This window comes from Saccostrea cucullata, unplaced genomic scaffold, assembly GCF_032062105.1.
Source record: "Saccostrea cucullata isolate Sc308-1 unplaced genomic scaffold, CSIRO_AGI_Scuc_v1 ctg239, whole genome shotgun sequence".
Classification (NCBI taxonomy): domain Eukaryota; kingdom Metazoa; phylum Mollusca; class Bivalvia; order Ostreida; family Ostreidae; genus Saccostrea; species Saccostrea cuccullata.
The window spans coordinates 592,967-620,470 of record NW_026939884.1 but is presented as its reverse complement, the minus strand read 5'-3'; the positions used below and the strand labels follow the sequence as shown (position 1 = coordinate 620,470).

Below are 27,504 nucleotides of genomic sequence, written 5' to 3'. Positions count from 1 at the left end.
CCTGTCAGTCTGTCAACAAATACTTTAACCTTGCCCATAACTTTTCATTGGTTGGGACTATAGCTTATATATTTCACATGTGCATTACAAATGTAATTTTGAATTTCTTTGACAAGACATTCTTTGGATACATGTACCAACATATTTGTCCTTTTGATCTTGGAATTTGATTATTTACCAAACTTTATCTTGGCCATAACTTTTGAACAGCTAGTATTGGGGCTTTCATACTTCACATGTGTATTCATTAGAAAAGACATTTCCTTGCATTCAAATACCTTTGACCTTTTGACCATGACCTTAGAGTTTGAAACACTATATATAATCTTTAACCTTATGTATATCTCTTGAACATTTTGCACCAGAGCTTCAGATTTCATAGTTGTATTCTTGTGACATTATCTTCCTTTGTATACCAACAGTTTTGACCTTTTGACCTTGACCTTGCAACATGACCTTCTTCTTGAAAACTTTATCCTAGACTTCTGGACAGTTGATGTTAGAGCTTTTACATTTCATGTGTATTTTTGTGCCAAGACCTTTCCTAGGTGCCATTTATTTTTACCCTTTGACCTTAACTTTGGAGTATCACCCACTTTTAAAGAACTTTAACTATGGCATTAACTTTTGAACAGTTGGTCCATGGGTGTCCATATACCATAGCTTAATTTATTGAGACAAGTCCTTTCCTCGGGTAACTTTTTTTCTCTTTATCTGAAATTACCTCAGCATTTAACTTGCATTTGAGAAGCTTTAACCTTTGGCATAAGCTGCCATATGCCATACACATTTCACAAACACATTTTATTTCTATTATGGGGGGGGGTCTTAATGTCTTTTTAATGGTGGTGGTAGTAGATACCGTTACCACTCTTTAATTGTTCTTTGCCCTCCTTCATAGAAAGTACATGAATATGTAAAATGAATGGCCCCATATGTTACATGCATGATAATTTTACCTTAATCCAGATTCATAAATTTTCAATTATATGATCACATTTCTGTATCTTTAATTTTTGTTTGCTTGTCAGGTATTGTAGCAAAACTTTACAAGTAATAATCTGACATTGTCTATCTAGGTACATGTACATCTAGATACATCAGATCAGTTATTATTAGGAAGGCTTGATCTGTTCATCCCAATTTATCAGAATTTATGATCCACCTACAATGTACAAGTGCATATAAGCACAACCATAGTAAAGGAGAGTTGAAATTTCCTGTACATTATATCTAAACAAGGAAAACATCACATAAGTCAGTGACCTGTTTTTTGTTGTTGTTAATTGTTTTAATTGCTTTTCATTTCTATGAATTGTCTCCATTTTCCGAGATCCTTTTGATTTTTTCTTTATGATCTTTTGAGTTTTTTGAAAAAGCACTTTTCACTATAGACAAAGGCATATCTTTCCCACTTAAGTACACATTGTTCTTAAATGCCTCCATTCCACAATCATCAAGACAAAAACTATCATTATAGTTTCCGTACTTGGAGAGATACACAGCAAATGAGAATCCAGTCATAAATGAATCAAAACCTGCTCTATGACACCCCGCCTTACAAATCTCCCGATTTTCATGTCGGCTCACAATGAATTGGTCAAGTTGGTCCTTAGTAAACTGGTTCCCTACCAGTCCTGTCTTTTCGTCACTGTTGTCTCCGTTTTCCTGCTGCTGGTTGAGAATTCTCCGTTTTCTCTTGCGACTCTTTTTTGTCTGAACAAGCTGGTCCAAGTCTAGAATCATATCAATGTCGTGTGACTTGCTACATCGGTTGCCATTCCCACACCAACCATGGCCCTTTTAAGAGAATGAAAGTTTCTATGAAAGAATGAGTGTTTATCCTTCAATGAATTCAAAAGCAATTTAGTACTTGAATGAAATAAAATACATTTGGAGTTAAGCTATGAAAACCAGTATCTTCTTAAAATTAAGAGTAAATACATTGTACCCTAAAAAAAGCAGAAGAAAGAAACCTAAATGTTAGTACATGTATTTATCAAAATATTTTTTTATGCCATCTGCCTACATAACTAGTCTCTCAAAACTGTGCATAAAGGTATCCTGTTGAAGAGTTTTTTCCTCAAAATATAAGATTTTGCCGATATTCTGAAATAATAAAGCAGTGCTCTAACTTTGACAAGTACATGTACAAACCATATTAACATAGAACATATAATATCTAATATTAAGGTCATTGATTTTATTATAGTGTTAACAGTCAGTGACACTTAGTAAAAAGTAAGGTTAGAAAACTGACCCATCAGTTACCCCAACTTTCCAAACTCTATATTCAATTTTTCAATTCTTTATTCACTCTAACCAGACCACTGGTACAAGAGGTATATATTATATACCGGTACATATACACAAACAGAAATAAAAGTTAAGGGTAAAAAAAATACACAAGAGTATAAAGAACATCACTTTTTGACAGAATAAAATTGATGTTTGCATAGTAGAATAATGCACTGGTAGGCCTTCATAATTATTCTGAAAATCAATAGGGGTCAATCAAGTTTGACGAACTCTTAATATCTATTTGGTCACCGACCAATCCTACTTGTGCAAGCAATTTGCATCGCTTTTTCAAAATTTAGGTCATTAAAAAATATTCAAAGTACTTTTGCACTTATTTAAGTGTTACCTATCCAATGAAATGCTGATACATGCATATATATAACAATTCTAATAAGCATAGTGAAACTACAATGTAATTACCTTTTTTTATGTAAATTATGTCAGATACTTAAAGTTTTATGACGACACCATCCAATCCTATCACAGCAATCAGTGAATGAGGAAAATAACTAGCTACACATTACTTAAAATAATTACCTACCAAAAATAAATTTAACAATGTAAAACCAACTTCCTCTTCAGTAGAACAATCAAATTCAAAGAATTGTGGTCCCCCGCTTTCAGTGTCTCGTTGGATGGTATGCCAATATTTATGGCATATTGTGTCAAATATGACTCCATATCATATGTTATTTAAAATAATCAACCAAGTTCAAGTAATTGAAAATTAGGTCAAAGATAAAGGTCAAGGTCAAAGGGTCAAAATTTATAGCATGTTTGGAAACATCTTGTCATAGAAAATGCACATGTCAAACATATGAAAGACCTATTTCTTCTCAATCCAAAGTTATGGAAAGATAACATTTTTGAAAAGTAGGTTAAACTTCAAGGTCAAAGTCACAAAAGTCTTGTCAAATGTAAAATACATGCATAATATGAAAGCCCTATCTTTTCACTTCTACAGTTGTGGCCAATTTTAATGTTAATCTTTTAAGTAGGTCAAACTTCAAGATCAAGGTCACATGGTCAAAAATCATAGTATATCTGGAAAGGTCTTGTCACAGGTAATGTACATGTGAAATATGAAAATCTTATCTCTTCCAATTCAAAAGTCATGACCATGTAATTATTATGAAAGAATGTATTACCCTGTGTGGGTTCAGCAATATTATACAAGTACGTACTCTCCCTACACACACCAGTATATAAGGTAGGAGTCAGCTTGTTCACCTTAAGATTCTAGCCACACGTCCCAGTTATTCACGCAGAAAAACGAGATCTTCACACCTGATCGTAACACCAATCCAAGCCACACAGCTCACCCAATCTTGCTGAACCGATAGGTTATAATCTTCACCGATAAACAGGGGGTTGTCAGGTCAATTCATAACTCATGTACAAGACATAATTAAGGTTCCCCACCCTCAGTGTTCAGTCAGATATTATTAAGCTTTTCCATCAAATGAAATTATATTAATTATTCCAATGCACTTTATTCTAGCATATACCTTGCAAGGTAAATTTTGACAGAAATGACTTTTTAAGGGAATAATTTTCTAAAGGAACAATAATAATCTCTCAAGTCAGAGATCAATGAACCTGTATTTTCTTTTTAACATTTTTTCTTTCTTTTAAACCTTTATTGATGTATTTCCTTATAGACTCAAACACAGTGTTTTCCCTAAGAACCAGTTTAGAGTCAACAACTGATGATTGAATCAATGTAAACTATACATTTATTTGGTTACTGCAAATTAAATTTGTATCATCCATGCAAATTTGTCACCACACGTCTTATGATTACTCCAGAATTCCAAAACTATAATCCCATACTTCTCCACCATAAAAAATTTTCGGGAGGCTCTGAACTCTGTGATCCTTTCATTTTTGTTAGAATCAACCTTCAGGACAATATGATCTTTAATTTGCAAGTTACAGTACTTCATTATATACAATGTAGTTGTGAATAAGATTTTTTTTAAAATCTAATCCTAGTGACCTTGACCCTTGTCTGACCACCCAATGTGTAGATTTGTTATGCATCCTGAGGTCACCAGCACCCTTTGTGTCTAGTTCAATTATCTTACATTTTTATCTATACTAATAATATCTTAAGCCTGTGATCATGACTTTGTCAAAAGTACTCTGAGTTAGGGCCAGGGGGTCGTAACATAAAGCCTACTTAAGGTCAGACGACACGTTCCTCAAATATATGTTTTGTATCTCTTCGTACTATATAAAAAATGTTCATATATGTCATTTTTTTCTGATTTCTACATTGTTTTCAAAATGTTTTTAAGTATAAGTACACCAAAAAATGGTGATATAGGCAATTCAGAAGATTTCGCATAAGGGTTATATAAGAAATATGACCTTGTGGTATCTTGTTCAAATGCCTGGTAAGGTACCCTTATTTTTTGTTAGGAATCTTATTTAAGTACATATTCTTCAATGACAAATTCTTAGGAAAAATAATATAATTTTGAGGAATGTGTCGTCTGACCTTAAGTCTAAGACCGTGCTTAAGTAGGACTTAAGAACCTGTGAAGCGTGCTAAGATTTGGCATGACTTTAGAGGTGACTTAAGTATATCTTAACTTTCTTGTACATATATTTAGAATTATTTAATGTTGACTTTCGATGTTAAAACATTTCTCTGTTCATAAAATACATTAAAGAAAATAATGATCTCTATTTGACGCTGATTTAAGAATTTTATTTTTTCGTGGGGGAGGGGGGGGGGGGGCTGATCACTGATTCCAATATCACTCCCAACATAGCATACATGTAAATAAAAAAATTAATTTTAGGGATCACTCCCAACACAGCATTCATGTAAATACAAAATTTAATTTTAGGGATACCTCTGAAATTAGTGGGGTCTCTGTTATAGAAATAAATTGAACACAGTAATAAACCGTGGATCTGTATGTTCACTTTGAAAATATGAGTTGAAATAATTTGTTAAAAACAGAAAAGAAAGAGGGTGATGACAGTAACAGTAATATTATAAAAAGTATTCTGTAAAGTATAAAATAAATGTTGTTGCTCATTAAGAGAGAGAGAGAGAGAGAGAGAGAGAGAGAGAGAGAGAGAGAGAGAGATTGCTGATATTTTTTTTTTTTTTTTTTTTTTTTTGAATCCTTGATTAAATTGCAAATGAGTATATCATAAAACTTCTGCAGTTTTTGCTTCTGACATGCATGGCCTGATAATACATACAATGTAGCAGAAATTCAACATGTATTGGACTTTTTAGAGTTTCAATTTTAAGTAGATAAACGGTCGATTATCTTTTCTTGTTTGCGATAATAACAGGGTTGGTTTGTCATTACAAAAGGTAAACTAAAACATCTTGTGATAAAACAATTGTCGTACATTTACAATGAATCACAAATCGCCACCTGTGATTTTCATTCCGAACAATTCATAACATAAGTATAATTTTAATACGAAATCTTAACTTAAACCAATAGGTAAGGACATCAACTTTAATATGTAATTAATTAAAACCCTAGCTAAATAACTTTTAGCAATATATCTATATAAAATCAAAAACCATTGGTCAAAGAGTAATTTATATTGTGCACAACCGACCCTACTTAAGTCAAAAACTTAGCAAGCTTTATGTCAAGTTCTTTAAAAAACACTGGCCTTAAAAAAAAAATATTTTCTGTATTAAAGTTGTTGCTATTAAAATGATATTTTTACTCCCTGTGACCTTGACCTTGTCCAAAACGACCTTGGTATTTGGTATGCTAACTTTGTAATAAGTATGAGCCCCTGGATTTTCTTTACAAAGTTAAGCTTTAATTGACAAGAATTTCCTCTTATTCCTGTCAAAGATAATTTATATGCACAAAATTTTTTTAAGTTTTTAAAAAGTTAAAAAAAAACAAAACACAGCTCTTTTTTTAAAAAAAAAAATCGACATATCTGAATCCAAAAAGAACTACTGCAAAAGTTCAAAAAATATACAGGTATATTAATTAATTCTACAAAGTTTTTAAATTATTGAACTTTGAGAGATTTTCTGATCAAAAATGTTTACAGATACCAGGATAGATAAATACCCGGTATATCAAAATGATGTTTCAAAGATAACCCCCCCTTTCCATACTTTGTTTGCGCAGGTATTAAAAAAACACTTTTTATGTGTACATGTATAAAATAAAGATCAGCCATGTACACTATAGACAATATATACAGCCAAAGAGCTAGGCAATGCAATTCCAATATAACCCCCCAAAAACTTCATTAGGAGGTAATAAAACACATTTTCACTTGTATAAATATAAACACCTCCTATTCAGCACCAAACCAAAGTCTGGCACTATAAATCAGAGTGGCTATCAATCTCTCCCCCTCTACCAGGAAGAGGAAAGTGAAATGTCAGGTCTTATATAAAATAAACTGATTACATACGTACAAGGCAGTAGCTTGTATTGGATATTCACTGGGGTTTGATGTTGCACTTTTGGAGCCCAAATAAATGTTCCACCTGCCTTTGAACCTCATACGATAACCTTTAAGATAAAGATTACTAGGGGGAACAATTCATAAAATATGCACACCGGCAACCTTTCCTTGGGAACTGTTGGTTAATTTAATATCAACTGCCGTAGATAAAGTTAAAACCACAAATCTTTGTTCTCGATTTCTGTTAATACTTAATAGAAGGAAAATTTTAATTATAAAGTTGAGATAAAGAAAACTGCAAGATGTAATCATGAAACAATGAAACATTTGTCGAGTCTTTGTCTATGAATGGCTGTAAAACTCTTAATTTTATATCTTAACATAACAGTTTGGCTACAGTAAAAAAGTTCTGGTCAATGCTCAAAAAATTGATTTATAATTGCTCCAGTGTATTCTTGGTCCTACATGCAGCTCAGTTTTCTTTAATAAATAGTCCTTTGCCATTTGTTGTTCTTCTAATGACATTCTATTAATGACATGTGTAAGCAATTGCATTGATACACATGTTATATTGGCATAGTCCTACGTGTATATTATAAGAATGATGAAGAAAAACAGGAAATCAATGAATATCATGGATGACCTTGACATACTCAACAAAAGTCATTCCCCTCTCTCTACTTCCCTATCCATCTGCATCACCTCTGATGCTAAAATAATTGAATTTACACTTCATGTCCACCAGCCCACTTCACAGTAAAAATAAATAAATAAATAAATTGTTCTTCTAAATTAACGAACATGAAAATGAATACTCAACTGTTATAATTTGCAATTTTTTATTAGTATTATAAAGGGGAGAGGGATTTTAAGTTTATTTTATGTTTTAATTGTCCTTTGCCATGTTGTACATGTGCCCTAACTGTTTCATTGTACATAAATTACATACTGTTGCTACTTACACTTTACTCTGGGGAGATGAAATGTTAAATGATATTGAAAATGAATACCTATTTTCTATTATACAAACTTTTATTAAAAAGTCAAGACAATTTCGTTGAAATAATAATTACTTCTTGTAAATTTTATACAGCATGTGTATTACATAAGAAATGTATTCTATTGAATGTGTGTTGCTCTGATTATTATATATTATGTTTTTCTATGTTAATTCATTTTAAACTGAAACCCATGTATGTAAATATGTTTGGTATAATGCATATGTAGGGAAAGGCGTAATAAGTTTTTAGAACTTTTGCCCAATCCCAATTGTAAAGTATATACAATAAAATATGTTCAAATCAAATCAACTGTTTCATTGCAGATGTATGGTCATATTAACAATTTATTTTTGGAGTACACGTATATTTTATATGCAACGTTTCCAGGTCATCTATGATGTTCATTTGTTTCCTGTTTTCTTCAACAAACTTCCAGTACTATGCCAGTATTTCAAGTATATTTATGAAATTATAACATCTTTTTTAAAGTGCAGAATATGTCATTAAAAGAATTACTGATGGTAGTGAACTAGCTATTTACTACAACTGAACTGCATGCAGGGCGTAAATTACTCTACAACCACTATATTTTTTAAATCATTTTAAAATTGGAAACAAATTATAAAAGGTGTAACATTTTGAAATTTCTAAGAAAATCTTTTATCACATTGATTCATAGAATTCTCTTCCTGTTTTCTAGCTGTTACAAAGTTTTGTGGAAATCAGACTGATCAAAAGGAAAAATTATTCTACTTTAAGTAACCACAGCAAAACTAATCACAGCAATTTAAAACCAATACTGAGAATTCCTTGTGTAGTAGTTTTTTCTGCAATCAGACTAAAAAGGGAAGCAGGAGTAAATCTTTGAAATTTTTTTTACAACTGGATAGCTATACAGAAAGTTTAACAAGGCCAAGTCTAATTCGAGTGCGCATGACTTTGCACAGCTTTTTAATTTCATGCAGTCATTTGTGCAACAATACACCTTTGCCAAATATTTTGATTTTAATCAATACCGGTAATTAACATTATCTGTAAACCCTACTGGTCTGAAATTGTAATTTTACGACAATAATTAGGAAAAAAAATGCTAAAATGGCTCTTATGACGTCACCATTTTCGGATTTTGTAAGCAATGCATGACGCTGAAGAATGACGCATGACTCGCTTGCATGTTCAAAACATTCATGGACATTATACTAAAAACTGATGACAGAACATCCTAAAAAACATACAAGTCATCTACTTGAATGAAAAAGAAATCTCTGGGGCAGATCGAAATGCAAAAAAATATGAAAATCAAAGGCCTGAAGGGCCTGCGAGTTGACTCGCTTGAGTCAATTGAGCTTTTTCATACATCTGGGCACCATACCTTAATATATTCAGTTTATTATTACAAGTCTGATCCATGCTCATAAATAAAGTGTATATTGCTTTTCCTTTATATATACAGGTTGGCACTAAAGGTCTTCCGTATTATTTTGACTTTTTTAATGAATTGAAGTGGTCAGTGTTATGGAATAATTAGGTTAAAGATTCCCACAGCAAATCTGGATTCAAAAATAGATTTTCACTAGCTGCAGCTAATGCGAGCAGCATGTGTTTGTGTTAAGTATTCTAGATCAATTATAAATAAACTTGCAAAATGTCACACATGCTTGAACATATATTCATACGCAGTAATTGCATGTACATCGTATATGGATATTAAATCAAAAATTTTATTAAAAGCATGAAAATTGAATAATGTTACAGTATGAAATTTTATACATTTTTACCTCTTAAGTTTATACAATCACTCAAACCAAAGCATTTTTTGCTAGAACTATTATGTTTGGCGTATGGATCACCTTGATGAATGTGTGAGAAATTTTACAGCTCTGAAACGGCTGCGTCAACAGGGAGTAGCTTGCTACGCAAGCCAACTCAAAAATGTGATAATTTGGCGTTTTTCCAACAAATTCCTATAGGGTCCAATAGTAAAATTTGAAAACTTTTGAGATGGCCGCCTAAGAAATTGGGATGGTAAATATTCCATTTTTTAATCTTAAAATAATAAATACGAGGGCCGTTCAAAAATTACGCGGACTTGTTGCACAGAAAAAATATTTGACGACATAATTGTGCAAAATGTCACACATAATATAAAGGAATCTTTACTTATATGGTCTTCAAAATTTTATATCAAAATGTTGTAAATTGATATCAATTTTGAGTGATTTATCAGGACATATCATTGAGTCGCAGAGCAGCAAAATCTTTGACGTCACAGGCATTATAAAAAAAATATGTGATTGAGCTTTCATTTTCTCAACATTTTCCCAAGAGTACCAGTACAGTTTGAGTTACCTTATCTACTCAACATCCAAACACCATTTCCTGTCGAGCTTAAAACCTATTAAACAAGTAAAGAATATTCTTTTTTTTTGTTTTAAAACCAAAAACTGCAGGTATTTATGAGATAAAGTGTGATATTGGTGACTCACATAATTTAACAAAAGTGTGGGGCGCCGTCAATTCGGGAGAAGTCATTTTCACGGGAATCGCATCGGAAAAAAATCACTATATTTCTGTTAGTACTTCAAATATCATGTCAGAAATCTAAATACATAATAATAGAACAATATAAAGATAAATTTGAGAAAATTGTCGTAAAATATTGCAAATTATAGAAATTAATGAGTTAAATTTTGGATTCCGCATGCTTTTGCTTTAATTTTTTTGTCGTGTTCTGTACCTCTCCATCAGTGATATCAACATATTGATATCTTATGTGTGATAAATAGGTTTTTTCTTAGGGTGGCTCAGTAGCTCTCAGGTCGTCCATCCCAATTTTTTCAAACCAGCAAGCTATAAATCTGCAGCTAAACTGAAAAGTAATGCTAGCAATACAGTGTGGAGCCTAGCAAATATGAATTAATGTCCATCCATTGCCGTTTCTTTTTTATCCCTATTTCTCCATTATCAGGTAACCATAAACAATTCTCTCTGATGATTGGCTGAATGGTTTGTCACCTTATTGTCACTGCATGGATACACTTGTACAGGATCATGCATTTAGTTACTCTGATTTATATATTTTACATGTACCGGTATTATGAAAATTCATTACTTATGTGTTTATATTTTTTTTTTCATTTGCCAATATACTTTGGTAATACATGATGCAAAATATGGGGGTTTGTAATTTACACTTTAAATAATAATTGAAATGCAGAAAACTGTGAAGCTAAAGTTGTTTACCCACCTTAATGAATCTTTCTTAAAGAATATTTTTTACATTGTTTGTTTTATAATGTTGAAACATGTACCTTTAAATATAAAAAAAAATGTACCTTTAAAGTTTAAGAGCAAGCTAAAATTTGCCCCAGTGATTATTTTGCATGCACTTATAGCTCCAAGGTGAGCTGAAAATATTTTTATTTTGCTGAAAGTCATGTTATAAAGTGATGAAATACCTTACTTCTCTAATCAATTTAAGTTCAGGTATTCTTATTTAGCTTCTTATTAGGCCATTCCAAGTTTTTTCTCTGTTTAGCATCCACCCATCTTTCAAAAACCTACCAACCTATTCGCAAAAAACACACAAGCCAAAACATAAAACACAGGCTTAAAAGTCATAAAAATGACACCCTTCAAATGATTTGATCTAACTAAACTGCTTTAATAGAAGAAATAACTATTTTTTTTTTAAAATACACCCAATATAACTTACTGTACAGAATTATTTGGAGAAATTGACAAAATTAATTCAAAAATTTCGACTAAATTAATCAATTTCAGGACTCCTGATGTTGTGTGTTTTTTCTTATATGGGGTGTCAAAAACCAAGGCGCACGCAGACGCTAAACATAGAAAAAACTTGGAATGGCCTCATTTAAAATTTGTTCAATTAAAAATAAAATATCATTTACATAGTATGCCAATGATAACAGGATGTTTTCCTTTATATGTAATTATGTCACTGACTTCCAACTGATCCATAAAAACACCTTTTCTCGCACTTTGTTTTCTGACATACTAACACACTAACATGTTTACTCCCACAGTGAAACAGAAAATAAATAATATGCCTTTCTCGTTTTAAACTGATCATGTGACCAAAGTGTTAATATAACCTCCATGATTATCAACATCCTAATTAAGCCTGTCTTAATACTGATTTACCTGAGCATATACCTTAATTATATCTTACTAACGACATGCACTTGATGATCAATAAAAGAGAATTTCTAAATTTGAACACTTTTTTTTTCTCCATATAATTCCAACAATAGCAGAATATGTTCTTTTCACACAAAGAAGAGAGTCTCAATGTTAACCCATTGAAAGGACTAGGTCGAAAATAGATCACTTCAGAAGCATTCAGAAAGTATTTGAATAAAGCTTTGAATTACTCAGCAAAAAAAGCGTGTTAGTGTGTTTTATATCTATAAGGGCAATGTTCCATACAGAGAATAATATATATCACTTGCGAAGTCTACTGATCATATCGGTAAAATTTATTCAAATAAGCCGATTTTCAGGAAAATCTGCATTTTGAAAAAAGTTTACAGGCAAACAGACAATGTAAAGCAAAAAACACCTTACTTCTGGTCCTCTGCCAGTAGTACTACTACCCATAAGTGCATCACTAGGCTTCATGTGACCTGGCAGTTTGCACAAATTGGGAAGAAATCACTGTTACAGTAATAATTCTGATATTCTCTACAATTTACAGAAACCAAAAGTCTCTGTCGAGACTGTAGCTCTACTTGTTTGTACTTAAACTAAAGCTAGAAAAGTAGCAGTTGGGACTTGAAACTTTACAACAGCAATAAATAGAAAAATGATCCTTGCCGCTCATCAAAATAAAAACTGATGCACAGAATTATGTATCTTAGTATAGTCTACTTGTGTGCCAAGTTATATTGAAATTGGACCAAAACTGTAGGAGGAGTAGCATTTGGAAAGAATTTCACAGAAATTTCTATTTTTAGTAACCATGGCAACACCGTTCATCGAAATCAAAAACCGATGCATAGAATTATGTATCTTAGTGTAGTCTACTTGTGTGCCAAGTTATATTGAAATCGGACCAAAACTGTAGGAGGAGTAGCATTTTGAGAGAATTTCACAGAAATTTCTATTTTTAGTAACCATGGCAACACTGTTCATCGAAATCAAAAACTGATGCATAAATATGTACCTTAGTGTAGTCTATTTGTGTGCCAAGTTATATTGAAATCAGACCAAAACAGTAGGAGGATTAGCATTTTGAAAAATTGTTTACAGACAGACAGACGGACAGCTAAACAGATGGACGGACGACGGACACATTACTATCGCATAAGCTATTCTGGTCTCTGACCAGTAGAGCTAAAAAACAAGAAAAAGATTTCCTTTTTCTTGTTATCTAATGAAAGAGTGAAAGAAAAACTTGAAGATACCGGTAAATTGAATTCCTGATTTGATGATCCTAATCTTCACAAAATGAAAGATAAAAGATATGACTTGGGTATTATTTGACTATGGATAGCTGTAAAATAACAAAATATGGCTCACAGTGTCTCAGATTTGGGTCATGAGCCACCCTCTCCAAAAGTTGTACCAACTGACCAAGCTAGAGTGTAAAATAAAGTATGATTTGACAATGCATATCCATAAAATTCCAAAATGAGGCCATGGTGACCTACTATTTGGTTGCAACACACCTTACTCTCAAATTCCATCAAAATCCATCAACCAACAAGGTTTGCTGATCCTCCAGCTGCTACCTTTGAAAAATATGACCCACACATAAAAAAGCTACCAAATGGACAGATGAATGGATGGAAAAGTCCATATCATTAAAATAGTTATCCCTGTTCATCAGAGGACAGTCTTGTAAAAAACAGCATAAACCTTAAAGCATCAAAAAGAAAACTACAGGTACATATATAGAGCCAGCTCAAAAATAACACCCAGACCACAACTCTCTTCAAATGCCCATTCATATTTTGAAAACATCACCTAGAATGTGCCAAAATGACCTTTGATTAAAAAAAGTACCAATAAACATTTTTGGTCATTAGTAATCTTTCAGTGAAATATGGACATTCATTGTTTGGAAAATTAAAGACTTGTTATGAATCTTACACTTTTTTTACCAGTGACCTTGAACTTGCAAGAATGACCTTGGTCATGGTCATGCCACACCCTCAAGTCGTACAAACTCTGTACCAAAATGAGTTCTGAATGACACTGACTCTAAGTCCAGACAGGAATTTTACATCTTTTCTGTAAATGACTTTGAACTTATCAAAGGTCATGACATATGTATGGGTTATAAGCAATCTCTGTACAAGTAGATCTTCAAATGATTCTCCATAACCTTGCAAAAATGTTACACTTTTTCTGCCAGTGACTTATAAATACATGACGTACACAAGTAAACACTAGATACATGTAAAACACATATTGTGGATTGCTGTAGAATGGAGATGTTAAAAATTGCATTGTTTGCAAAAGATCAGACAAAGTGTGTCAAACCTTGACACACTTCTCTAGAGACTGGAGCATTTTTAGGTCATATTTAAAAGTTGAAGTTCCAAACAATATCATTTTCTGACATACTGACACAAGAGTAACATTTCTCTCCCACAGAAAACAAACTGTCCTTGTGACACACTGACAACGATCAACTAGAGCATTCTAATTGTTATTAAGCATGTGTGTTAAACAAGTTTCTATGTTTATATCCCACACAGTGACTTTAAATAACCAGCTAGATCATTCTAATTAGGTAGGTGTGTTAATTAAGGCTCTGTGTTTATATCTCAAAACTTCAAGTGTTAATGACAATATGACATGATGAAGTCTATATTTCTTGATGATCTTGCAACACAGTGACTTGTATACTAGAATGCTATAGCATGGTAATGAAGATGTGCTAATTATGACAATATACTCCTACTTATATAACCTACAGTACAATGTGTTTATAATCCAGTCTACTTGATATCTTCTTTTTAACACATTTACCCAGTAAGTCTTTAATCACAAAAATAAAGGCCAATGACATGCAAATGTGTGTAGGTAAAATTCTGTATGATTTTTAAAGATTTAATTGTTGCAACATTGCCAGACATTTAAATGAGACTAAATTTTCAACTTAACTTTTTCTGTTGGACCCTTCAAGGTCACTACATAACCACTTCCAATCTATAGTTTGGGTAAGAGACAACAGGAAAGAAGACAGACAATAAACCTCAGATGATGAATTTACAGACAATAACGTGTAACCATGAGGTAAGGTCAAAGTCAAATAGGCAACAAAAACTAAGATGTCCCCTCTAAACAATTGGCCAAGGTAACAAGAGATGTTTGTAAACCACTTATACCCCATGGCGCTCCCCCCAATAACTGAAATTTTTTTAAGTCCAAGGGCCATTACTCTGTCCAAAATGACTCGCTCGTACCCAAAACAGAACTTGACCTAGATAATTTTATGGTTAATCTGTATACCAAATTTCCTTTTAATTTTTGAAACCTCTGCAAAGAAAATGAATGGAAACTGCAAATAATTGGAATTTTTCTAAGTCCAAGGGGAATAACTCTGTCAAAAATAGCTTGATCATACCCAAAACAACAACTTGACCTAGATATTCATATGATAAATCTGTATACCAATTTTATTTCAGTATGTGCAACCTCTGCAAAGAAAATGAACGGAAACTGCAAATAATTGGAATATTTTTTTTTTTTTTTTTTTTTTCAAACACAATTCATTTCATACAGAATATTCATAATTAGTTATTGTTACATAATTGTGTATTTTTACATATATGAGAAAGAGAGAGAGAGAGAGAGAGAGAGAGAGATAGGGGGAGGGAGGGGGAGCGGGAAGAGAGTGAGAGTAGAGAGAGCTAGAAAAAGAGTTGGTTCCACCTGTTCCACTGAGTATCAAATTTTTCTTTTTCACCATTTTTATATGATATATATTTTTGTGTTTGGTAAAATTGATTTAAGTGTGATATTGCAGAGTGCACATTTAAAGGTTTTTCGGTACATCTAGAAGTATAAATATAATATTTTAGCCATAAAACTATAATATTCGCTATTTCATTATTTTTTCCTTTCATGCCTAAAATGAAATTCTTTTTGGTTATGGGCAACTGGAGATTTCTCTGTTGAAGATGATATTAAAAATTTTCAAGGAATAGTTGTACAAAATCACATTCCCATAGAATATGTTCAATTGTCTCTACTTCTCTTTGACAAAAATTACACTGCTTAGAATCTACCTTTCTGATTTTGAATAAAAATGAATTAGTTGCCAATATTTTATTTAGAATTCTGTACTGAAACCACTGGAGTTTACAGTTTTTTGTAATTTTAAAAGGTAATTTATGGATTATTTTGGATTCCTTGTTATCTAATTCAAATAATTCAATCCATTTCTTAAAACCAGCTGACACAGAAGAGTTTTGATTTAATATTTCATAGAAATTTTTTGATTTTTTACATTTTGATACCAGATAACAATTAGATGTAATAAGAGGATTTTCTGATTTTTGTAAATTTTTCTCAAAATTACTCCTCTTTATCCAAGCTTTAACTGCATGGATTAAACTAGAATATTCTAAAAAATTAATCTATACATCTGGATAAATATTGCAAAAGCATTCATAGCTATAAAAGGTACCATCTACTCCAATGATATCATTGATATATCTAATACTATTGTCAAAAAGTTTTTTACTATAAAAGGTTTTCCCTCCAATATGGATATTAGGGTTATAAAACAATGGACAGTCCACATTTACCTCAGAATTACTACAAATTTTATTCAAATCAATCCAGGACTTGAATACATCAATCCAGAATTTATTTTTTAAGTTTTTTATAAGTTGAATGATATTGTATTCAATTCCACAGGATGTAAATTTATACATGTTCATATTCTTTATGAAATTTTCCCACCCTTTATTAGTATAAACCAGATGTCTAATCCAAAATAATTTCAATGAAGCAATGAAAGAATATAAATTTATCATTTTCAGTCCTCCATCTTCGTAGCTTTTAACAATGACATCTTTCTTAACTCTATGTGTTGAATTATTCCATAAGAATGAGAAAAAAAGTTTTTCCAATTCTTTACAATAAACATTAGATGGATTTGGGATTGACATAAGTAAATGATTTAATATTGGTAAAGCCAAAGTCTTTATAACAGTAATTTTTCCTATTGGTGTTAAAAACCTTTTTCCCCATTGACTAAGAATGGATTTTATTTGTACTAGCTTTGGTTGGTAATTTATTTCAGGCACTTTTTCCAAGTCAACATCAAAATTTATTCCTAACAAAGTAAATCTAGTTGTTCCCCAATTAAGTTGGTAATTTGGGATTAAAACCTCATCACTGTATTTTTTTGATCCAATCCAGACAGTGAGTGTTTTTGAGTAATTAATACATAGTCCAGACATATTCGAAAAAGTGTTCAAGGTATTCAGTGCTTCTAAAAGAGACTCCTCACTTCCGTCAAGAATAAGGGAAGTATCATCCGCCAGTTGAGATATCTTTTTTTCTACATTTCCAATGGTGATACCTTTTATTTTTTTATTTTTCCTAATTTGTATAGCTAAAATCTCAGCGCATATCAGAATAAAGTGCCCCGCCACAGCATGATACGCCCGTCAAATATTGTTCAATAATCATAAATTGGTTAGGATGCAAGAAAATCAGGTAGCCTTGATTAACAGATTGACACAGATTTCAATGATTTAATTTCCATTTCTTATCATACATCTCTAAGAGACTTGCAGTGTAGGGATTGATTATAACAAATACATCATATATCTCTAAACTGGTTGTGTTAGAGCATAACAAATATCCATCTGCAGCTTACTTAAACTTAAACTGTTTATTGCATATTTTATGAAATAATAGGAATGCTAGAGTTTAATAAAAAAAATTCAAACATAAATTATAATTTCTTCAGACTATAAAATGCTAAGTGAGACATGACTGCAATTTGTTGCAAATATATATAAAAATTGAAACATATGTTTTTTCTTAATGAACACATGTATATTAATAATTAGTTTTAATTATATTATACAATACTAATTTAGTTTTAATCATACACTAAAACATAAATTTGTTTTAATTACATTACACCAATTGGAAGATCTTTATCTGGACTAGCCATCAAGAACTCTTAATTAACACAAGCAACTATGAGGCCATTTCTTTTTGCCCAACTCCCAAGAGATAAATTAAGATAACAGCTGCATCAGATCTAGAGATGGTCTTAGCTCCTGACAATTAACTCATTAATTTCTCTCTTATTTGACATGAAAGTTTCTGCTATCAAAATTCTTCTTGACCAGTGCTTGATAATTATGCCCATGGGACAAACTGAATTCCTCTCAAAGCATAAACATTTGTTACAGATTGCTGTAAAGTATAAAATGAAAAAATAAGTTTTTACTTAATTTAACATTTTTTAATAAGGATACAACTATATTTTTACATTTTTTAGGATTATGAAGCTTAAAATTTAAAAGACTTAGTTTTTTGAAAAAATTCACTTAAATTAAAGGTCACAGTGACCTTGAAATAGGCCGTGACACACCTTCTACTTTAGCTGTATACTTTTGCCAAGTTTGAAAGCTCTAGGTCTCATAGTTTTCTAGTTATGAGCCAGACAGGATTTTTCCATATTTGGCTATAGCATCTTTATTAAAGGTCAGAGTGACCTACTTTTTGTGCGAGACACACCTTCTACCCAAGATGAATCAGCTGACAAAGTTTGGTAACTCTAGGCCTTATAGTATTAAAGTTATGAGCCGGACACGAGAAAAGCTAACAGACGGACAGACAGACAGACAGACAGACAGACAGACAGACAGACAGACGGACGGACACGAAGCCTATAACATAATACGTCCCGTCTTAAGACGGGCGTATAAAAATATATGGAGACAAAGGGTCTCCTTGTCTGCATCCCCTTTGAATTTTAATTACATCAGAAAAGTTACCTCCTTGATTAACCGTAGCTTTAATGTCAGTGTAGAAAAGAGTGACCCATTTTCTAATGGAAGGGCCAAAATCAAAAAAGTGCAAAGTTTTTTGTATGAAGTTCCAGGAAAGAGAATCAAAAGCTTTTTCAAAATCGATTAATAATAAAAGTCCTGGAATATCTTCTTCTTCTGTAAAGTGCATTACATCATATATCAATCTTATGTTTTCTCCAATATATCTCTTGGAGATAAAACCAGTTTGGTCAGGGTTGATTATTTTATCTAAATATTTCTTAAATCTGTTTGCAATGGAGCCAGATGCTATTTTGTATACAGTGTTTAGCAATGTAATAGGACGCCAGTTTTTAATGAAATGTCTTGGCTTGTCGCCCTTAGGTAATAAAGTTATAACACCATGTCTTTGCGTAATAGACATAATATCATTCCTGTAACCATAGTTAATAGATCTTACAACAAAATGCCCAATATATTTCCAAAACATTTTAAAAAACTCTGTGGAAAAACCATCTGATCCTAGAGATTTGTTAGCCTTCATATTATAAAGAGTATTCGAGGCTTCTAACAAGGTTATTTCACCCTCTAAATTGTTTGATTCTTCACAAGAAAGTTTGGGAGCATCAGTATTATTTAACTCATTATCTAGATTTAAGTCTGTATTTTCTTCTTTAATGGTGTATAGATTTTCATAGAAGGATTTAATTTCTTTCAAAATATGTGACTGATCATGAATAATCTTGCCATTATCTATTTCTAATTTTGGTATAATTTTACTTGTAAAATTTCTAGACTCCAGTTTGCAAAAGTAACTAGTGGGCTTTTCCCCCTCCTCAATCCATCTTGATCTACTTCTTATGTAATTACCTTGTAACTTGTGCTTTCTAATTTTTTCTAATTCTTGTTTTTTAACATTTAGTTCTTCTAAATTACTTTCAGAAATATTTTCTTCCATACATTTAATGTCCTCCATCAATAATTTTTCCTCATTTTCTCTCTTCTTTTTGACATATGCTGAATAAGATATAGTTTTACCCCTTATTTCTAATAGTAAGATTTCCAAAAATAGTTGATCATTGATAGTGAAGCATATATTTTCATCTGGCACTGTATGGAGGTTGTCATAGTTGTATACCGAGATTGCATATTGTTTTTTGACTTGTAAAATAACATCCTTAATACAGTTCAAGTAATTTTCATCATAAAGCAATGAATTATTAAATTTCCACAACCGCGACCTCTCTTAAAGTCATTAAATATCAGCGAAAGAGAAATAATAGAGTGATCTGATCTGTAACTGGGTTCTATAGTACATGTATCTAATCCTGATAAAAGTGAATCTGACAGTAGGAAGAAGTCAAGCCTACTTTGCTTAAATGGAGACTTTTTTTCTCCATGAATATCTACGAAGTGTTTCATGAAGTTGCCTAAACGGATCTACATAGCAATTAACCTCTATTATTTCTAAAAGTTTGTTCCTTGCATTTGGATTATTAATTTTTTTGTAATTATAATAATCTAACTCTGGATTCAGAACCAAATTAAAATCTCCACACCAGATAATGTTACTACACTGCAAATCTTCTATATGATTCTGTATATTTTCAAAAAAATCGGGTTTATCAGTATTCGGAGCATAAATATTACATATCAATACCTCATGGTTCTCTATATTTGTTTTTTAAAAGTATAAGATAATTTCCATCTGCATCTCCTTTTTCTGAGATTACTTTGATATCGGTATTAACATTGATCAAAATAGCAACCCCTCTCTTAATTGGAATATTTTCTATGGCCAAGGGGCATAAATCTGTCCATGATGACTTAATGGTACCCAAAACAGAACTTGACCCAGACATTCTTATGATAAATTTGTATACCAAATTTCCTTTCAATTTTTGCAACCTCTGCAAATAAAATGAATGGAAACTGATGGTGGACTAACAGACCGACAGACAGACAGACAGACAGACAGCAGAAAAGCAATATGCCCTCCCTTCTTTGACGGGGGGGGGGAGTTCAAATAAAAAGCAAAATCTTAGGCTACCTAAATTTAATTCTCTGGTTCTCAGGCCAATTTTCTCCAAAACAGATGCGGGCAGGAGGCATTTTATTTATCATTTTATTGGCAATAAAATAGATGAGGGAGGTATTTTTTTTATTATAATTTTCGAATTTTCTTTAAAAATGAAGTTAATTTTTTTATTTACAGATATACTTTACATGTCTGATCAAAGGTTTGCTTTATCCATTGCTTATCAGCATGTGAAAATCGTAGGCAATGTCTTCCAATATATTTTCAAATGAAGTAGCCAGAATCTCTTTGCAAATGGCTACCGGAAGTGATATTTGAGTATTAAACTACAAAAAAAATGAGGATGGAACTTTTTTTTCCAGATTGGTCTCCGCAATACCACCTTTTTATTTGATCAAAAATACAATAAAATTAGCAATGCGGCTACTTCAAAATAGATGCGCGCGGGCCTGAGAACCAGAATTTCAATTTTATGTAGCTTACAGCGAATCCTTGACAGATGTGGTCTTTGATGGCCTGGAATGTATCTGGGTCTGGGTCAGTGTCCTGGAGGGTTTTCTGGGGGAGTCCACACCTACACTGATTAACCGTGTCACTAGGGGGGTACGGGAGGATATTTATGGTCACTGATGACTTGTCCGTTTCGTATCGCTGAAGATTGTCTCTCTGACTAAGAAAGATAAAAAATTTAATTATTTAAACAAATTCTAATTTGAATGTGCATGCTTTATGCTGCTTTGAAAAGAAGACAGACTTCATAAATCTTAAGTTGGCCTTAATTGCCATATGTAATTTGTCTGTCAGTTTGATTTCCCAAATCTTGGAGAAATCATATCCAATTTATCTATAGGTAATAATGACCCATAACTTACCTAATTGATTCCCAAACAATATGGTTCTATGAAAAATGACATATAACCACATTATCTCATTAGTTTCAATTGGTGTTGTTTGAACTGTGTGAAGTGTATGAACATGATGAATGCCTACATACTCTACCATTTGTAAGTAAAAAAAAATCCACTTCTGTGCAACAATGAGAAAATTGGTCAAAAATCATTACTTTAGGTGTTCACAATATAGACTGGGCTAACTGTAATATAACAAGCCTTTCTGGGCATCTGTAACACTAACATATATAATAGAAAGTAGTTCCTTAAAACTATATCTGGCATATCTGAGATTAAAGATAAAAATATGAGATTAAGTGTAGATTTACGTGATATTTACTAATTACATTCAAATTAGAATTTTCACCAATTTTCAACTGAAATATCCCCACATTTCTATGGTTAAATTGACTTTAAACTGTGTCTGATATTTAAATGTCGAGTCTGCAAATAAATCGGTTATTGTTTTAAATCTCAGACAATCTAATTAAAATACAGATCTCTACACAGCGCAATCTGATTAAAATCAGATCCTTTGATCCGCTCACATAGATCGCTACACAAGGATCTGAAGAAACCCCATTCAGGGTCATCTCCTGGTGACCTTTCTAATAAAAATATTCATGAAAATTTTGACCAATCAGAGAGATCGTACTTAAGCGACATTCGGGAAAATGAATATAGAAGTGAAAGTAGCTGCGGAGGAGTTCTTATCATTTTGTACAAAACAAAGAGCTAAAAAACAAGACAAAAGCAAGTACTTATTATATTACTGTACAGAAAAGACTCTGGTCCTTCTCTTGACAGGCACCGTTCACGGTAGCTCAGTCGGTAGAGCGCTCGCTCCATGATCGGGAGGTCGTGAGTTCGTATCTCGGCCGCGACTGACCCAGTCGTTAAAATGGGTAGCAACTGTTCCTTCGCCATGCGCTCCGCACATTGAAGTGAAAGTTGCGGGTCCTTCGGATGAGACCTTAAAAACCGAGGCCCCGTGTCAGCGGCAGGCGTTGGCACGTTAAAGACCCCTCACTGCTCAATGGCCCTGAGTGCCGAGTAAAGGTCAAAATTTGAAGCCCTTCACCGGCATACGTGACGTCTCCATATGAGTGAAAAATTCTCGAGGGGGACGTTAAACAATATACAATCAATCAATCAATCTCTTGACAGGCTACAGGAACTAGGAGTAGGTCACGATTTTTCCATTCGTGTATCATCTGGCCTTTCCCCTCTGTAACTTAATTCCGAGATACTTTCCAATTCTCCAAAGTGAACATTTGATTGGATAATTCAAAGGTCACCAGGAGATGACCCTGAATGGGGTTTCTTCAGATCCTTGTGTAGCGATCTATGTGAGCGGATCAAAGGATCTGGTTTTAATCAGATTGCTACACAGCGCAAAGTGCTATTTTCGCTATGCAGAGATCTGTATTTTAATCAGATTGAATCTCAGAAATCTATGAAATGCGATTGATTTAAATTATGTACCCCTGCGGCCGGTAATTTACAGGAAAGTCCAATCTTTACATAAAATAACAAATAGAAAGATCTCTTTAATTTTAGTTAGTCTGAACTTAAATACGCTATATATGACTTTAAGGAGACGTCCTATTTACCTTTTTCTGAACACATACTCCAGGTAGGAGGCTGGCATTCGGTGGACGTAGTCCGTGATGTACTTTGTGTCGTACACGCCACTAGGAAAGATTTCTGTCAGGTCGGAGATGAATGATGACATGGTGGCTGGTAGGTTGGCGTAGAAATTCTGATACAGGTATACGAGGTCCGTCAGGGCGTTGTGAAATACCACCGGTTTACTGCTCCTGACTAGTTTTGTAAACAGAGATCTTAAACTTACGTTACTAGAAGGAGATTCTGCCTATAAGAGAAAACAGTATTGCTTTAATGCTTTCATTTCAATTATTTTTTCCCAGAGAGTTAATTTTCAATAATATACATGATAGCATCATTTCAAAATGGTGCACAGTATTCTAGTACATTTAAATCATGTAATCTTGGCAGTCTGCAAATAAGAGGAAAAGAGGAAAAGAGGAATAACTGCAAAGTGTCCATGTACATAAAAGTATTAAATGAAATAGGTTTTCACAAGAAAAGAAAGACAACTCAAATTCAAACATTTCAGTAAAGAGAATCTAAGTTAATTTTAATTTTTTTTAGGAGTTAGTTTTATTCTCTTTATACTAACTTAATTTATTCATTTGATTTATTTTTTTTTACTTGGCTATATATGAGACAAAATTTATTGATATTTTTTGGAGAGAACTAATATAGGCCTAGTATTTGCCTGCTGTTCAATCAATATTCATATTGTATACTTTTCTGTATACATGTATTATGAATAAAATACTTCTTAAACTAAAATTTATTTCATTTAATCAACAAAGCCATGAAACACACCTTGTCATTGCCCCTATAGTACCCCACACCACAGGAATACTGCTTGTTAAAATCAAACCCATGCTCCACTAGAAATCTGAGAGAAGCTGGCTCCACGATGTATTCCTCCTGACACAGGGCCATGATATTGTAGGTCTGTACGAGGAAATTCCACACGCGACAGCTCTCGGCGCCGTCGTCCACGGAGGAATCATCAGACATGTCACTGGTGTTTTTACCGGACTTTGTGTCGACATGTGTCAACTGAAAACATGATAGTCCAAGGGAGACGACTGAACGTGATTTGGCATTCTCTGCTGTTCCTTTGTACCGATCTTCAACTGACCTATGAAATAAATTGCCTTTATATTCTATCATACAGTTAATATACTTATTATATTGTACATAATCTATAATTCTAATTTTCATGCATCCATACTATATATGTACATTATTCACTTACTTCGCCATGAGAGTTTTCCTGGTTCCTATGCCACTTAATTCCTATAAATTCAAGGGCAAATCATAAATATAAAGTTATAACATAAGTTCTCTAAATTCTCCTTTATAAAAAGCAAATCTTAGTCATTTTTTTCATCAGAGATTCCCCCTTCCCCTTCATCTTACTGTGTCTATAGCAATAAATGTGGCTGACTCCACTGCTTTCATTAATGATGGCCATAGATGGTGGATGTTGTTAATATTCACATCCAGGACTGGAATGGACTCAAAGCGGACTGCCATCTTGTCAAAATCCTATAAAATTTCATACAATATTTGCAATATCTCTTCTCATTTCACTCCTTTGGTTACAAACCAATTTTCATTCAATGACATATACTTTTCATGCAGGGTTGGACACTAAGGCATCCATGATCACTGAGTTTGGTCAGTCTACTAATGTAAATCAATTTTTATTCTCAAGAACTTTATTTTCGCATAATTATGTGCCATGACAACGAGCTTGCGAAAAATTTCATTTTCACGTATAAAAATATTTGCTTACGATTATATAGAGGAATAACACAGTTCGTGAAACTTACGCCTTGCTAATAAAGAGTCAATAACTATCTCGCGAAAATAAGGTGTTGCGAAAATTTAATGATCTACTGCAGTAATTAATAGGTCCAGTTGGGACAAATATTGTGCACTAGATAGACACTATCGCGTTAGTACGCCTGATCTACCTGTTCGCAGGAGTCCGTACACACATAGTCCATTCGCATGAAATATTGTTTGCCCCAAACTTATATATACTTGTATATATATATATATAAATATATGAGTTAAAAATTAACAAAAACCATTTTTATTCTATTTGATTTCTTTATGAACTTGGAATTTTTATTCAAATTCCGATACGAAGACTAATGTTTATTTAGTCTTAATAATAATCATAGATTTTAATTTGATTCTAATGTTTTTAAAGACCTTAGTGTTTGCATTAGTTAATTAGATGATTAATATGATTAATATAAATGTTAATTAGGGGGATACATCCGTATTATTTTTGCGAATTGCACTATGTTTTGAAAACAATTAAAAACGTTAATAATTAAGTCAAATATGGAACTGAGCAGCGGATAATGAAGGTTTTAGCTTTGAAGAAATTCAGTAGATCCTTCTTGTATATTAAATTTGGCGAACGGTCCCTGTGCAAACAAGTTTCAGGGCAAGCGGACTCTGGGCGAACTGGAATTAGTGCGAACGGCATCTTGGGCGAACAAATTTTACAGTTTTAGGGCGAACGAACATACAACTTAGATAGCAGGGTTCGACACTAACGCTAGCCCACTGGCCCGGGACAACTGAATACTGAGGTCGGGCTACCAAACATGTCTTTAAATTTGCCCTGCAGGGCTACAGTAAATTTTACCAATTACTCACTAAGAGCAAGAAAATAATTATAATTTACACACAATATACTTGATAATTGTTAAATTCATTTTCAAACATGTCTTATCATCATAATTATTATTTTTGTAAGTCAAAATGTAAACTTTAAAGGTGATTCGAAATACCCTAAATGATTATAAATATGGAATTTTTCGAATAGGAAAAAAATGTCTTTAAGGTACAATCATAGAGTGACATATAATTTTTACCCAAAATATAGCCAGAATGCAGGATTTTGCATCTCTATTTTCAAAATTTCCCTGGGGAGGCCCCGCATACCCCCACCAGCAGGAGGGGCAAACCCCCTCCCGCACCTACCCCCTACGTCGCTTCACGACTCGCCCACCAGCCTTCGGCTGTTGGACAAGTAATACATGAACAGGGCTAGTAGAAATTAGAAATGGCTAGCCCTCCTGACAACTATAGTTTTAAAGTTAAAGTGTCGATCCCTGGATAGACTGCATGGTCACATGCCTGACATGGTGAAAAAAGGTAAATACCATACTAACTAGTTAGAATAATCTATAACTGTGTCTCGGTACAAGCCCTCACCACAATTAAACCGGGTCCGTAGGACAATATCATTTTAACGAAAGAACATTCTATCTAATAGCCTTCTAAATCTAAGCCTGTATTTGAAGAAAAAAAATATTTAGAAAATCAGAAATCAAAAATATTATGAAAAATTCTAGTACCCACTCTGCTCAAATCATAACATTAAATGCTTGATGCAGTGCCAAATCATGCATGTTTTATCTTCAACTAGTCTTGTTTTTTTCCCAGCATCCAAGAACAAGTTTAATGGGAACCGGGTGCGTCGATTTACCCAAATGGACCCAAATGGACCCTAATGGAACCCAAATGGACCCAAATGGACCCAAATGGAAACTCAAATGGACCCAAATGGAAATCAAATGGACCCAAATGGAATATAAAATATATATATTATATCATATTTCAAGTTTTTACTTATTTAAAATATAGAAAATAATGAAATTAAAACAAATAAAGAATATTATAATATCATTGTTTTCTTCAAATGTATTTTTAAAAATGTGATTTAATTCTATTTGTAATAAATATTAGTGAACACACTTGAATACAAAACTGAAGTATTTGATATTTTTTATGGCCGTAGGAACGGAGGTGGAGGTGGGGGAGGGGGGGGTGGAGGCCATGCCTACCCCCTGCCCCTACCCCCAAATAATTTTGCCGGTATATAGAATACTATCAAAACTTCGTGTTTCAAAATACAATATTACAGTTAATTAAGTTTAAAAAAATCCATTTGTAACTGTAAGTTCATTTATTTTCATCATTTAAATAAGTATTAAAATACGATAATACATATTTAATATTCCATTTGATTTCCATTTGGGTCCATTTGAGTTTCCATTTGGGTCCATTTGGGTCCATTTGGGCTCCATTTGGGTCCATTTGGGTCCATTTGGGTTCCATTTGGGTCCATTTGGGTCCATTTGGGTAAATCGACGCGCCGATGGGAACCAGTTTACCATGCGTTTTGAATTTTTGATAGAACGTACCATGTTTAACTGGTTAAGAAGTTG

At 32.8% G+C, this 27,504-nt stretch overlaps 1 protein-coding gene across 2 annotated transcripts; it reads right to left on the bottom strand.

The window, feature by feature from the left end:
• Positions 1-825: 825 nt before the first annotated feature.
• Positions 826-26,746, bottom strand: LOC134254203 (target of EGR1 protein 1-like). 2 transcript variants are annotated; one of them, XM_062736749.1, is made up of 7 exons: positions 26,632-26,740; positions 24,668-24,796; positions 24,504-24,544; positions 24,062-24,386; positions 23,260-23,522; positions 21,240-21,426; positions 826-1,800 (listed from the first exon to the last, which is right to left on the bottom strand). In XM_062736749.1, the coding sequence occupies exons 2-7, from the start codon at positions 24,782-24,784 to the stop codon at positions 1,309-1,311; spliced, it is 1,425 nt and encodes a 474-aa protein (XP_062592733.1). In that variant the 5' UTR covers positions 24,785-24,796; positions 26,632-26,740; the 3' UTR covers positions 826-1,308. The 2 variants fall into 2 exon arrangements, with proteins under 2 accessions (XP_062592733.1, XP_062592734.1); XM_062736750.1 differs by having other exon boundaries at positions 827-1,800; positions 26,636-26,746.
• Positions 26,747-27,504: the final 758 nt, after the last annotated feature.

Bases quoted from the DNA above. Each gene is read 5' to 3' on its own strand.
- LOC134254203 (XM_062736750.1), bottom strand. From the start codon at position 24,784: ATGGCAGTCCGCTTTGAGTCCATTCCAGTCCTGGATGTGAATATTAAC. The intron at 21,427-23,259 runs GTAAATAGGACG...TATCTTTCTTAG, and splicing joins GAGTATGTGTTCAGAAAAAG to TCAGAGAGACAATCTTCAGC. The intron at 1,801-21,239 runs GTAAGCTACATA...TTCTCTTAAAAG, and splicing joins ACATCTGTCAAGGATTCGCT to GGCCATGGTTGGTGTGGGAA.